This window comes from Aquila chrysaetos, chromosome 6, assembly GCF_900496995.4.
Source record: "Aquila chrysaetos chrysaetos chromosome 6, bAquChr1.4, whole genome shotgun sequence".
In the NCBI taxonomy this organism is placed as follows: Eukaryota; Metazoa; Chordata; class Aves; order Accipitriformes; family Accipitridae; genus Aquila; species Aquila chrysaetos.
The window spans coordinates 35,529,198-35,543,197 of NC_044009.1; the positions used below are offsets into that span (position 1 = coordinate 35,529,198).

The window sequence follows — 14,000 nt, forward strand, 5'->3', positions numbered from 1 at the left end:
TCTCACAAGTTTTGAACCATTCTCCCCCTCCTGTTCCGGGTGGGTGCTGATGGGCTGCTAGACTAATCTTCTCCACCTGGCTGGCTCCCAAGCAGCAACCAAGGAACAAGGCCCAAACAGGATTAGACTGACAGCAGGTACTGGTTGTGGTGTTCTCCTGTGACAGTTGCCCTCAGGTGAGCATCCTGTGGGCTTCCAGCCCCAGCAAGTTGCTTACTGGCTGTACAGGTCCTCAGAGGCATGCCTCTCAGAGGAGCTGTGGCTGCTGTGGCTGTGGAGGTGGGAATACTGGCCCTTAGGTTCTTCCCTGTACCAAGCTTTACCTTGTCTCAACTTCTCCTGCACAGAGTTAAATGCAGCTCAGAAAATGCTGTTGCCTGGCCTGGGCTTGCCGTGTCACGGGGTCTCTGCACACTGTCTCTGCCCGGTGAGGAGCAACTGGAGGTGCTGTGTGTGGTGTTTTGATGCAGCTGAAGCTCCCTGTGGGGGTGAGCAGAAATGGAACTGTTACATTAAGGTGCTGCCAGGTGGGATCTGATACCCCAAGCAGGGACTTTTACTGATGGTTGCTTTTCCCAGAGCAGTGTCTCTGTCTTGGTATGAGTGTTCAACCCACAGTTTCAGGGCAAGTTTTCTGACTGCTGAATCCTTAGTGACAAAACCTCTATTTCATGTCGAGGTGATCTTCATTTCTTTAAAGACACGTATTTGTCATTCAGTGACCTGATGCCTGTTTTCTCTGGATACTGAGTATGGCAGCTCTTTGCAACAGTCTGTACAACATCCAAACTTTCCACATACCCAAAGTTGGTGTCTGTGGCTTCAGTTTCTGTCAGCTAGAAAACAGCAGTGACTGGGTCCTGCAGCATCCCGCTGCTCCAGTTTCACCTGGACAGATGAGAGAAAGTTTCTCTCCCTGCTCAAACCCAGCTATGCCATCCTCATAGCCTTAGGAGAGCGGGAAGTTCAGTTTCCATACTTTGTAGTGGTCTGAATGCCACCTCGCAGCACACTGTTAGATGCTTCCTTGGAATCACTGTACGATTAGACTTTTCTCCTGTCACTTCCAGAAGCAGTTGAATTGCTGAAGGCCCGCAGTGGCTGATATTTTTATCTAGCCTTCTATAGACTTGATTGACAAGATCTATACTGTCTTGAGGCAGATGTCACAATGGATTCCACTTTCTCCCCTCTTCCTAAATGGGCATATGGCTGCTGCTCTCCGTTCCTTTGGAGCGATCTCAGACCGCAAGTGAGAGTGAGCTCAGTGGAAGTGCTGCCAGCACCTAGCGCTTTGTCTGGGAGAAGGAGTCTGAGACCTCAGCCAGTAAAGACCAGTAAGGGTTTTCTGTCTTCATCTTGCCATTTAAGGAGCTCGTGTAAGTTCTGTCTTCATCTTCTATAGCTGCATTTTTCACAAAGGGCAAGGGTCAAAATTGGACTTATTGGACCAGCTCATTGATGTCTCTTCTGCATAAGCTGATCCCCTGAGAAAGCCCATCCCTGGAGCTTGCTTTTGACATCTCAGTCGAGCTCCACCTTTGCTCTGCCATGCATGTCTGGTTATGTGTTGAGGGGCCCAACAAAGTGTGGACTGCCAGAACCAAAGGTTTCAGCTGTGTGCCTGTCATAGCTCTTCTTAAGCTCTTCCCAGTTTTTACTGCAGAAGTGACTACTCATTTGCTTCTGCTCCTTGCCACGTCTCTGAATGTCTGTGCCCTCAGCTCAGCATTAGCCTCTTAGTCCCGTTAAAGCTCCCTGCTCTTCTGCATTCCTCCAGCCACTGACAGGGAAGCTCACGTGGGAGTGCTGCCACAACCTGTCTCCTGCCTCTTCATGAAACACTTGCTTTGTTTTCCCTTAGGGTTTTGTCCTGGTTGTTACCAGATTAACCCCTTTGTGGTTAATTCGTGATTGTGAACGCTTTGCTGTGGGGCTCCTTGCGCTAGGCGTAGCGATAGGATTAACTGGTCTCATTGCATCAGCTGGGCGTGTGCAAGGGCTTCCCCGACATGCTCCTCCACTCCAGAACTGCAGGCAGCCCTGACTGATGGCTGTGCAGGAACAGGGGTTGCGTAGGAGAGCCAGGGTTTGCGGAAAGGTGTGACATCTGTTGAACCGGCCGCAGATGTCTTCTGCCTGTCATAACCCCGAACATGCAGTCCTCCAGCTGTGCTCTTGGGCACTCTTGATTTCCCCCTTCTTTCCCTTCTTGTTTTCTGGGTGCACTTGGCTCCAGTGCTCAGCTGCTAGCATGGAGCAAGGCTGGTCTGAATCTCAGCATTTCCCTGCCTGCATCTGCCTGGAGCAGGCTCTTCTCGGGGTGTGTGTAGCTGGAGGAATGCCCAGGCCTGTGGCAGCCATAGGGCTCTGGAGACAGGCTGCAGGCAGCCATGGGCTCAGGCTTCAGGCTGGCCATTGCCATGAGCCTGAAGCTACCACCACTTTTCCACGGGCACATACCAGCGCTGCCTGACTTTGCTGTTCAACTCATCAATGAAAATGATGCCTCAGTTGTGGGTTTGGCTATTTCAGTGCATCCTACTCTGTGTCTCTGCCCTCTAAATCAGTACTGCCTTGAGCATACGTGGCCTGTGGGTTAGCTGTCAGCCCCCTTGCAGGATGTCTAACTAACAAAGCCTTGTTTCTAGTCAAACTGGGTAACTGGAGGGACTGGTTGTTTACTTCTAGCAGAAAATCCCTGCTGGCCTCATCCCAAGGGGACTGGAGATGTAGCAGCAAAGGGCACATGTTCCCCATGGCTCGCGGACCTGCCTGGCCAGCTTCATCCCCCCTGGGGGTGCCAGCGCTCCTTACCCACCTTACAGAGCAATGGCCTGGGGCAGGGTAAACCCCTTCCCTGAGGGCTGCCCTCCGGCTTGCCTGGCAGGCAAAGGGCACCGACCCGCAGGCTGGGCTTGAGTGCCACGCATGGTACTGGGGTGCTGGCAGAAGTCAGCACCCACAAACTGGGAAGGAGACCCTAGCAGGAGGGAGGTGAGCAGGGGCTGTGCCATGTACCCCCCCCACTGTACTTCATAATCAAGCAGGGGGGAAAGGGGAGGGGAATGTTTAACAGAGGACGGTCATTGCCCTTTGTGCTCCTGCAACGGAGCGTGCCTCTGCCTGTTATCAGAAGGTTATTGAGCTAGTTGTGGAGCTGTCCTGTATCAGGACAAACAGTCCCTAATAGAGCCGTCTGCTCCCTGTCCCAGTGCCAGATGAGTTGTTTAATCTGGGAAGAGTCTGTTTGCTGCCGAGGTCGCACGCTGCCCACCTGCAGCACTGCCTGCAGCGCTGCCCGCCTGCGGCCCAGCTCCGGGAGGGTGGAGCTGGCTTCCTCGCCCCTTCCTCGCCCCGTCGCCGAGCGCCAGCCGGGCAGGGTCCACACCACCCCACAGCAAACACGCCTGGGGTGCGCAGCCCGGCCATCTGCCGTGCTGCCACCTTCCCCGGAAGTAGAGGCAGTCGTAGCAGGGCCCGGCCTGTCCTGCCCTATTGATCACAGCAGGAACCGAGACTGCTATCGAGAGCCGCGCTGGGCCCCATGCTCACCCGGGCACCCTGTGTCTGGCAGCCGAGGCAGGGTCTGGCGGTGGAGTCCCGGAGGGTGCCTCCGTCGTGACGCCGTGGCTGAGCAGCGAGGAAGGACTGCTCACGGGAGGTCTTGCCACGTTCCTCCTGAGCTGTAGCGCTTGTCCCTAAAGTGCATGTTCTCCTTATCCCTGTGCTTACGCTCCCCCTCAGCCACTATCTCCTCAATTACTGGCTCCCCTTGCTCTTGTCGGGCCATGCTCCACATGCCTGCTCCAGCTCTGGGCTTGCTGCCCTGCCATGCTCCACACGCCTGCTCCAGCTCTGGGCTCTGACCCACAGACTTAGCAGTTTGTGGCTGATCCTGGTTTTTGCGGTTGGTGACGGTGCCCCTGTTTCCTCTGCAAAGCTCATCTCCGAGCCGGACCCCACAAGGCTGCTTGTCTTGCACATCCTTCCTGCCCACGATGGGTGCGGGCTCTGTCAGCCTCAGCTGATGTGGGGACGAATGAGGGTGGGCGACACCCTTCGCCCTCTGCCTTCCTTTTCCAGCTGTTGTGGGTTTGCCCTCTGCCTCAGGCTGAAGGGGTGATGCCTCTGCAGGCACTTGAGTGTTGCAAGCTCAGGATGAGGGTAGAGCCCCGGAACACGCAGGGCACCGTCACGGGGGGAAACGGGAGGGCTCTGACACCAATGGCCCGATGCTGGGAAGCACCGTAACGCCCGTCCACGGGGGTGTCTGACACCAGCCTCTGGGCCTGGCCTCCCGAGGCAAGCTCTGCCTTGCAGCCCAGGCATGGGCTGAGCTGTGCAAAAATGCTGCCGTTGCAGCAGCTGTACCTGGCCCCAGCCCAACAACAGGCTTCGTTCTGGGTGCAATGGCCTCGGTTTGCAGTGCCTCAGCAGGTCACGCTCCCCAGTTTAATGTGAGGCTGGTGCTATGGGGGCTTGTTCTTAACATGCTGAGCACCAGAGTTGAAGGGTCACATAGGTCCCTTACCCCTGGCAAACTGATCAGCTGCCTGGGGGTGAAGCCAGGCTGGAGGCGAGACTTGGGAGCGCCTGAAAACTCGTGGTGACTGTGGGGAAAGAAAACCCCAAGCCACTTTAACCGCCTGGCAAGAGCAGGAGGTTCAACATAGGCTGCATGCAGCTTGCCCTCCCCAGCCTGCCAGGATGCGGCCCTCGTGCCAGCAGTCCCCTGCTCTGCACACCCCACTCCCACCTCTCCATGCCAGGCTGCAGCTCCTGGCCCCCTCTCCAGCCCCGAATGCTTCCCTGCATCCTTCCAAAAGCTTGACTTTCTGTGCTCGGCTTGCTGTCTCCCTCCATCCACCTCCACCTGTGGATCCTGGCCTGGGATGGAGACTGTGCCCGGGGGTTGCTCCTAGAGCATCTGTTGCTGGATCTGCAACAGGCATTTGCCCTTCCAGAAATGTTAATGCCACAGTCGTGTGTGGGGGGGGATTCAGTGCAAAGTGTTTCTTAATGGCCAGGTCAAATCCCCTTCCTTCTGCTGCAGCCTTCCCTCCATACAGCTGAAACTGTCACCTGGGAAGGACCCGTCCATGAGCAGGGGGAAGGAAGGATTGAGCAAAAGAGCCCGAAGTGGGGCCCTTTCCCCCGTCCTCCTGTGCACACACCTGTGCCCATGTCGGGGTGCAGCACGCCGCTCCAGGGGGGCTCCAGTCTCCCTCCCATGGGAGACCACCGAGCCCATGCCCCGGCTGTGCAAGCACTGGGACAGCGCCATGGCGGCTCTTGCTGGCTTAGGGAAGTGGGAGGGCTGTTAGTGAGCCCAGAATAACCAAAAACCCACACCAGAAGTGGCGGCCATGCCTCTCACCCTGCTCCTTGCCCCAGCCACCTGGCCTCAGCCCTCCTGCAGCCGGCCCCCGGCACTGCCCACGGGAGGTGGGTGGAAGTGCTGCACCCACTAGGGCTTGCTCATGGAAACCCTTCCACAGAAGGCAGCGCATGTTTCAGTGGGGAGAAGCAACGTTTCATGAGCTTACGCACACACCAGCTTCCCCCCAACTATTCGGGTTGCACAAGGCAGCCCAGCATCCCTCCCCATCCCCACACAAGGGTGCAAGGACAGGGTGCTCTGCCCGGGATGTCATGGGTGTGGTTGGCCCAATGTGGGGACTCAGCCCTGACAACCGCCCCCAGAGCCAATTTTAGCAGTGCAGAAAGTGAGTGGCTGGCATGCTTTGGTGGAGGGACAGCTCATGGCTCCAGGGTGGTGACTCAAAGCCACTGCTGCCATCGCTCTGGCCTTGGGAGAGCGGTGCTATTGCCTAGGATGAGCAGTGGTGACTCTAAGGGCACATCTGGAGGTGCTGCGTACTCAGCCCTGGCCCTGCTGCAGGGACCTGGCCCGGGGCATGAGAAGCAGCACAGGCTTCAAAAGATCTGAAGCACATTCCTACCGCGCAGGCACATTTTGCTCCACATTCCCACCGTGTCTGGGGCCACCAGGGCTCTCCTTTCTTCCATCCTCTCTCTTCACTGGGAGAGGAAGAATTTGCTGTTAGGAGGGGCAGGGGGTTACTGTGCAGGAGACTCAGGGCTGGAGCGCCGGCTCCCTCCTCTGCCCCCGTGGCCAGGCTCCCCGGTGCTCCTTCGGAAGGTGTTGCTCACCCCCGAGCACCCCGCGGCCCGAGCCTGGGCCCCCGAGGCTGCAGCTGCCCCAGCGCTTTGGAGCGTTTCCCTGCAACGAGCTGGAAGCCTCAGCTTCGCACCTGGGCGGGAGCGGCAGCCCAGGAGCCAACGAGCTCCCGGGGGGGGGGGGGCAAAGGGCGGAGGGGGAGAGCCGGCCCACCGGGGGCTGGATAGGGCTGCCGGGGCTGGGAGCAGCCTCCGGGCGACGGGTGGGTTTCGGCGCCTGCCTGGAAAGCGGGGTTTGCCGCGGCTGATGTCGGCGCGATGCTCGGGCGAGTTTCGGCCGGGGCCGGCCCCAGCCCGCAGCCCTGCGCGGCCTCCCGGGCCGCGGGCGAGGAGGGGGCCGGGGCCGGGGCCGGGGGCGGGGGCGGGCGGGGCGGCGAGCGGTAAGCGACGGGGAGAACGGGGCGCGGGACCGGGGGGGACGGGGGGGGCCGGGGGGGGGGAGCGGGGCGCAGCTCCGCGCCAAGCGGCGCGGCCGCCGGTCGGTGCGGGGCGGTCGGTGCGCACCGGCGGGCGGGCGCGGGGCGGGGCGGCCCCGGGCCCCTTTGTTCGGCGGGAGGCGGCGGCGCGCCGCCCCGCCGCTTTGTCCGCCGCTGCCGGCGGGAGCCGCTCGTCCCGGCGCGCCGTGAGTGGGGCCGGGGAGCGGGAGGCTGCGGGTGGGCGCGGGTCGGTGGGGCTGGGGGAGGCAAGCGGGGCGGGCGGCGGTACCCCGGGAGGGCTGGGGGCGGCCCCAGGCGTGGGCTGCGGTCAGGGAGGCTGGGGGGCCGCAGGCAGGGGGGATCGCGGGGGGGGGGCTGGGGATTTCGGGCAGGCTGGGCTCAGCGGGGCTGGAGGTCCCCGGTGGGCTGGCGTCGGTGGGGCTGGGGACCCCGGGAAGGCTGGGGTTGGGGGGCAGGGTCCGGGCTGGCAGGGGTCAGCGGGCCGTAGCGTGGGCTGGCCGGGGTCAGTGGGACAGGGGTCCCCGGGCGGGCAGGGGCTGGCGAGCCTCGGGGTGGGCTGCCCGGGGCTGGGGCGTGGGGGGGCCTGGTGTGGCTTGGGGAGATGGGGTCCCTGGGCAGGGCAGGCTGGGGCAGGGGGGGCCGGGGGGCTCCAGGCAGCGGCACCTGGGGTCGGTAGGGCGGGGGGTGTACGGGTAGGGCCTGGCCGAGGCACGTGGTGCTGGTCCTGGCGGCGCGGCCGGGAGGCGGTGGGTGGCTTGGCCCCTTCGGCAGAGAGCTGGGCTCGGGCTACCTGCCCCGGGGGTGCCCTCCCCGGGCCGGGGGAAAGGGTGTGGGGAGCTCTGTTCTGCCCCAGCCGTGACCGCTGCGGCTCCTGACCCACGGTGCGGTCAGTCCCCGTGTCACCTCTCCTTGGCCACCACGGCAGTGCCCACGTGTGTGCTTTCGCTTTCCTTAGGCTTGCCAGCTCCCGGGGCTGCCCTCCTGCCTGGTCCCCTTACCTTGTCCCCTGCCCCAGCGCCTCACCCTGGGGCCAGGGCGGCGTGCCGCTGCCAGGCAAGGGCCAAACGCGGACACAAAGCATCCTCCTCCCAGTGGGGTGGGGGGGGAGAGGGCTTTGCACCGGGGAGACAGGGCAGCAGCGAGACCCTGCAAGGTGCTCGACCACAGGAGGATGGTGGCCCTGATGGGCTGCGTTTGGGTCCCTGGTGCCAGTCCGTGCCACCTCCCGCAGCTCAGCAGGCTCTGCCGAGCACCAGGCCATCAGTGAGCGTGTCGCTCGCATGGGTGCTTGTGCTGGAGGGGCTTTTCTGTTTAGGCGAGGTTGCTCGGGAGGCAGGCTGAGCTAAGCCAAAAAGACCGTCTTACTCTGGACAATGGTGGCGTGAGTGCAGCGGGAGCCATCGTCCACAGGGATGTGCCCTGGCCGGAGGCAGGGATGTGCCCTGGCCGGAGGCAGTGGGACAGGGTTGGCCGGAGGGCAGGCGAGGCGTGGGGGAGGCTGGGGGCTTTGTGGGGACAGGTCCCCTCTGCTCTCCCCAGGCAATCCTGCCACCTGCTGCCCTTGCATCAGCTTGTGCGCAAGCTGCTGAAACCGGGGGTGGCGGTGGGGTGTCTCCTCTTACGTCTTCTCCTTTGGCCGGGAGCTGCGGCACGGTCCTCGTAATTTCCTCCCCGATCTCCGGTGTCAGCTGCTTTGCTGGGACTTTGTGCAATTCCTTGGCCGCCCCGCGCTGCCCCTCGCCACCGCTCTTCTGCCTCCCGCTCCGCTCCCTCCACCAGCCCTTGCCGTCGGTCTGTGGGGTGCTCTGAGCGCTGGCCGCTGCAGGCTTCGGGGACTCGTAAGGATTGGGAATGGGGGTCAGGCAGGAGAGAGGGCACAGCACAGAGGTTTGGTGGGGGCAAACATCTCTGCTGGCCCTTGAGGGAGAGCTCTGCGGGGTGCGGAGGACCTGGCTCGCGGGCATGTGGTGGGGGATGCTGCTCGGGGAAGACCCCCTCGGCCGGGGCTCGGGGCTGGCAGCTGAAGCGGGCCAGAGGGGCTGCCGCGTGTTGCCTTCCTCCAGAGGCCTGTGGACCCCCGTGGGAGGGTGTGAGTGCTGGTGCAGGGTGCGGCGCTGGTTGGGGACCTGCCCCGGACCAGGTGGCAAACAGGCGCCATGGCACCTTGGGTGGAGGAGGCGGTTCTGTCCCCTGCCTGTCCCCTCACAATCCCCAGCTGGCACTGCCCCGTGCTGCCGTGTTTACCCTGGCTGTGCTGACTCTTCCCCTAGATGTGTCCTGCAGGGGACGGGGACGTCCCAGCCTTTCCCCTGCTCTCTGGGTCCTCCCCAACCACCTGGCCGGTGGCGGGGCGGGAGCAGGATGTGTCCGGGGAGGCGGTGCTGGGCAGGGGACGTGGTTTTGGGGAGATGGGTGCCCACGCGTGGCTGTGTTTGTGGACCTGTGGGTAAGGGAAGGGACATTGGGTGCTGGGAGAGGGAGAGGGGCAGAGCTGGGGTGGCGGCTGGTGGTTTGGGGGGGCCCAGTGAGGTGCACGCGGGTTTGCTCAGTGCCTGTTTGCCTGCCCCTTCACTGCAGGGTTTGAGCCAACTGCCTGGCCAGGATGAGCTGGAGTTTCCTGACGCGGCTCCTGGAGGAGATCAACAACCACTCGACCTTCGTGGGCAAGATCTGGCTGACCGTCCTCATTGTCTTCCGCATCGTGCTGACGGCCGTGGGGGGCGAGTCCATCTACTACGACGAGCAGAGCAAGTTTGTCTGCAACACGCAGCAGCCCGGCTGCGAGAACGTCTGCTACGACGCCTTTGCCCCGCTCTCCCATGTCCGCTTCTGGATCTTCCAGATCATTATGGTGGCCACACCATCGGTGCTCTACCTGGGCTTCGCCATGCACCGCATCGCCCGCATGCCCGAGTCCTCACGGCGCCGGGCACCGGCAGCCCGGCGGGCACGCATGCCGGTGGTGCGCCGAGGAGCCGGGCGGGACTACGAGGAGGCGGAGGACGATAACGAAGAAGACCCCATGATCTTTGAGGAGATCGAGGTGGAGAAGGAGAAGAGCCCAGAGGGCGGCGAGAAGCATGACGGCCGGCGCCGCATCAAGCAGGACGGGCTGATGCGCGCCTACGTCCTGCACTTGCTGTGCCGCTCGCTGCTGGAGACGGCTTTCCTCTTTGGGCAGTACCTGCTGTACCGCTTCGAGGTGAGCCCCTCCTACGTCTGTAGCCGCAGCCCCTGCCCGCACACCGTCGACTGCTTTGTCTCCCGCCCCACGGAGAAGACGATCTTCCTCCTCGTCATGTACGCCGTCAGCGGGCTCTGCCTCTTCCTCAACCTCTGCGAGCTCGTGCACCTCGGCGTGGGGCGCATCCGGGACGCCCTGAGCCAGCCCGACAGCCCTCCGCTCCCCGCCGGCGGCAGCCCCACGCCGCAGTACCCCAAGAAAGCCCCCGGCGCACCCCCCACCTACCACTCGCTGAAGAAGGAGCCGCCGCGAGCCCCGCTGCCTGACGGCAAGCTGGACTACCGGGAGAGCCTGGCCCAGGCGGCGGGGCGCTTCGCCCTGGCCGGGGCTCCCCCGGCGCACGAGCTGGACCGGCTGCGTGAGCACCTGCGTCTGGCCCAGGAGCACCTGGAGGTGGCCTTCCACCTCCAGCCCCCCCCGCGGCCCCCCAGCCCTGCCCGCAGCAGCAGCCCCGAGGCCAACGGCATCGCCGCCGAGCAGAACCGCCTCAACCTCGCCCACGAGAAGGGGACCGCCGCCTGCGACAGGACCACGGGTGAGCTGGGGAGGGGGATGGATCCGGCCGACCGGGGTGGGGGCACGGGGGGCTGCCCCCGGACTCCCCTGGGGAGGGGATGTCGTTTCCCCAGGGCGGGTGCTAACCTGCTGCTCGCTCCCCGCAGGGCTGTGAGCGCCAGCAGGGACGACGGCGGTGTCTGCCGGAGCGGCTGCCGCCGCCACCGCGGGACGAGCAGCCTGCCAGGAGCGCGGGGTGGAGGGTGCCGCATGCCTGCCCGGCGGGGCTGGCCGGGCAGCCCTGTCCCGGTGGGCAGCGGCAGGGTCGGGGGCCTTGGGGGACATTCCTACTTCATTTTCAAAAAGGGAATATCTTATTTTTGTACGTTTTTATAAACTCGTCAGCGTGTGCACCCTGGCATTTTTATATTCCGCTCCCAATCTCTGCTCTGAGCCTGCACCCCCCCCACCGTCTCCCGTTTCACCCCCTTGTCCTCCTCCCGCACCCGTTTCCTGCAGCATCTTCTCCTCACACCTACCCGTGCCCTCCCGTGCCCGCTGCCACCCGCCGCTGCACCAGCCGGTGCTGTGCACGTGCGGGCCACGCTGGCGATGCCGGTATTGCCCCCGTGGCGTGGGGGTTTAGGGGTGCCGAGCATGGGGGTCCGGCTGGCTGGGCCGAACCGTGGGGCAGGGCGCTGGACTGGCACCGCACTTGAAGCGGAGGGGACGGAAGGGGTCCTGGCGGCACTGCTGCCGGAAAGTGCCGGTGTGGCCGGGGGGGCCATGCTGCGTGGCGTCCTGGCACGGAATTGTGAGCTGCGGGGCTGGTCTGCTCAGAAATGTCTGTGCAGAGGGCAGGGGCTGTCCTTCCCGCCACCTCCGCCCCGTTCCCGGCCGGCCGTCCTTGGACCAAAGCCCATCCCCTCCCACTCAGGCCGTGGGGCTGGGACCCCCTGCGCGGGGCCGGACTCTGGTCCCATGGTGGGGGGACGCAGTGCCCTGAGTCGGGCTCGGCCGGGAACCAGTGGGGCATTTCTCATCATCTCAGCCTGGGTCACACGTGGATTTTTGTAGCGTTGTTTTTTACTCAGAAATGATTGTCACTGTTTTTTCTTCCTTCTTTTTTTTTATATCTATATTAGTAAAGGCTGGAGACGTTTTGTACTGAACTGCTGCATCCGGTCCTTCGGGAGGAAGGGGTGGGAAGGGAATCCTGCGCAGGCAGTGCCGCCCGCCTGCCCCGGGACCTCCCCGCTCACCCGGGGTGACTCAGTCGTTCCTGCCGTGCGGAGGCGGCTGCGGCCGGGGCAGCCTCCATCGGCCTGGCGGAGCGGGATTGCTCCGGCCACGCTCCTATGTGGTCCTGTCCCTGGCGAGGGGCCTGGTGAGGGGCTTCCCTGTGCCTCCCCATCCCGCTGCAGCAGGGAGCAGGAGGGATGCTGTCCTGCCCTGCACTCCCCTGCCCCGGGGCTGGATCAAACCCAGCCACATCGTGCCGATTTTGGCCAGCACACCCCAGTTCCCTCTGGGACCCCGGGTCAGAGCTGGACGCCTCTTGCAGCGCTTGCCCATCCCCTCCCTCCTCCAGCCAAAACCCCTGGGGAGCTTGCATCCCACCGCAGGACCGTGTGCCACCTCTGTGGCTGCTTCTGGAGCTGCCTCTGCCTCTGAAGCTGGCGTTTCCAGGCTGTTTTAGTAAAAGGAACAGCTTTATTTCACTCATTCTGTTAAGCTTTCCAACAGGCTGTGCTGCCGGGAGAGGGCTCGCTTGCAGTGCCACGTGTGCCACCAGCCTTGCCACCGTTGCGACGTCCTGGCATGGAGTTGCCCTGGCACATCCCGATCCCTGCTGCCGCAGCCTGGCCCTGCCTGGGAGCACAGGGAGGCTGTTGCACTCTGCAGCAGGAGTGGGACCCCAGTCTTTGGGGGGGGGCAGGAATTGCTAGGAAGGAGCGGGTGGGGAGAAACGGGGGCTGAGCTGGTTGCAGGCAGCAGGCTGGCTTCGGCAGCCTCTGCCAGAGGCTGTGCCTGTCCCTGCCCCACCATGCCCCGGCTTGCTCCAGACTGGGACCGGCCCTGGGGCAGGTCTGGCAGCGTGACCATGCTCAGGGCAGCCCGAAACTCCAGCTTGTGCAGGGGAGGGTGGCACTGCCCCCCCCCCCGGGTCCCTCTGGTCCCTGTGGCGTGGGGCCAGGGGTCCTCTGGGCGACCGACTCCTCCTGGGCAGGGTCACGGTCCAGGGCCGGGCTGCAGGATGCCCTAGACGCAGGTGCAGTCCTGGGCCAGGATGTTGGGCACCGTCTCGTACTTGAAGGAGTACCCGCCGTCGGAGGTGGTGCGGACGCGCAGGGAGCGCATGGTGCCGGGCAGGGCAGCGCAGCAGAGCTGCACGCCCAGGCGGTGGCTCAGCCCGTGGCCCTCGGCGCAGCTCCCGTGGCAGTAGTGGAAAACGAAGCTGCTGGGATGCACGATCCACTTGTCCCAGCCGAGCTCCTCAAAGGAGATGTTGAGGGAAGCCCGGCGGCAGTTGGTATGGGCGGCCAGGTCCTCAGACGGGCGCTGCAGCAGGCTCAGGGCGGCCGGGGACCAGGGCACGGCGGAGCGACGAGCCCTCTCGCTGCCCTTGGCCCGGGTGGTGGCCACCAAGAAGGGCATCTTGTCCCCCTCGGCCAGGCAGGGGCAGCCAGGGCAGCGCACTAGGAGCACGAAGAGCGGCTGTGAGAGCTGGGGCAGCAGCCCCGGGGCGAAGTGAAACACCGTCCAGTGCTCGGGCGTCCGCACTGCCATGGCCGTCAGCGGCACGCGGCCCTGCGGCGACAGGGTCAGCACGTCAGGGGCCGAGTGGTTACGGGCGGCTGAGGGGCCGGTGTAAAACCAGAGCTGGGCGGAGGTCACCGTGCGGGTCAGGGTGTGCGCCGAGGGCTGGAAGAGGTAGGTGAAAATCCCTTCTTCCTCCAGCAGCTCATCCGGCTGCGTGGGCTCACAAGGCACGTCTGCAGCGGGGGGGGGGGAAAGATGCTCAGGGTGCGTGCCTAAACCCCGGGAGGGTCCCTGCTGCCGGGTGGGAGGTGGGATGTTGCAGAGGGTCACTGGGGTGCTGGCAGGGGGCCTGGCTGCCGGCACAGGCTGTGGCAGGGTGCAGGGGAGCTGATGTCTAATGCTACGCAGCAGCCACTGCACTGCACCCTGCAGCTGAGCCCTGCTGTGCCCTAGGCTGGTCCATTACTGCTGCCCCCGTTCCCCAGCATCCTGCCCCATCTCCCAGCGTCCTGCCCCACAGCTGGTCATCCTGCCCTGTCCCACAGCATCCTGTCCTGTCCCTTGGTATCCCATCCCATTTCCCAGCATCCTGCCCCGTTCCCTAGCATCCCACCCTATCCCACCCTGCCTGCTCCTCAGCCCTTGCCATCTGTCCGCATCCTGCCTGACCTAGCCGTTCCCCAGCCTCTCAGCACACTCTTGTGCCGCCTGCCCTTCTCCCTGCCTGTGTCCTGGGCTGCTCTGCCTGTCCCCACCTGCCATACCTTTCACCTCCTGGGTCTCCACCAAACCTCACCCGTGCCCGTGCCCCAGCCTGGCGTACCCTCTTTCTCTTCTCCTGCAGACCACCGCAGCAG

At 63.9% G+C, this 14,000-nt stretch overlaps 2 protein-coding genes across 6 annotated transcripts in view; one reads left to right on the forward strand and one right to left on the reverse strand.

The window, feature by feature from the left end:
- LOC115343123 (gap junction gamma-1 protein-like) overlaps positions 1–14,000 on the forward strand; it is a 23,941-nt gene continuing 9,941 nt past the window's right edge. Inside the window, exons 1-3 of one of the 5 annotated variants that reach the window (XM_041124377.1) lie at positions 1–1,337; positions 9,219–10,420; positions 10,548–11,552. In XM_041124377.1, coding sequence (XP_040980311.1) covers positions 9,244–10,420; positions 10,548–10,555 — 1,185 coding nt within the window. In that variant the 5' untranslated portion in view covers positions 1–1,337; positions 9,219–9,243 and the 3' untranslated portion in view covers positions 10,556–11,552. Of the gene's footprint in view, positions 1,338–6,384; positions 6,408–6,702; positions 6,827–7,370; positions 8,480–9,218; positions 10,421–10,547; positions 11,553–14,000 lie in introns of those variants that run through there. The other 4 variants (XM_030018675.2, XM_030018673.2, XM_030018674.2 and 1 more) reach the window with 4 other exon arrangements.
- INHA (inhibin subunit alpha) overlaps positions 12,097–14,000 on the reverse strand; it is a 2,362-nt gene continuing 458 nt past the window's right edge. Inside the window, exon 2 of the mRNA XM_030018678.1 lies at positions 12,097–13,376. Coding sequence (XP_029874538.1) covers positions 12,643–13,376 — 734 coding nt within the window. The 3' untranslated portion in view covers positions 12,097–12,642. The remainder of the gene's footprint in view (positions 13,377–14,000) is intronic.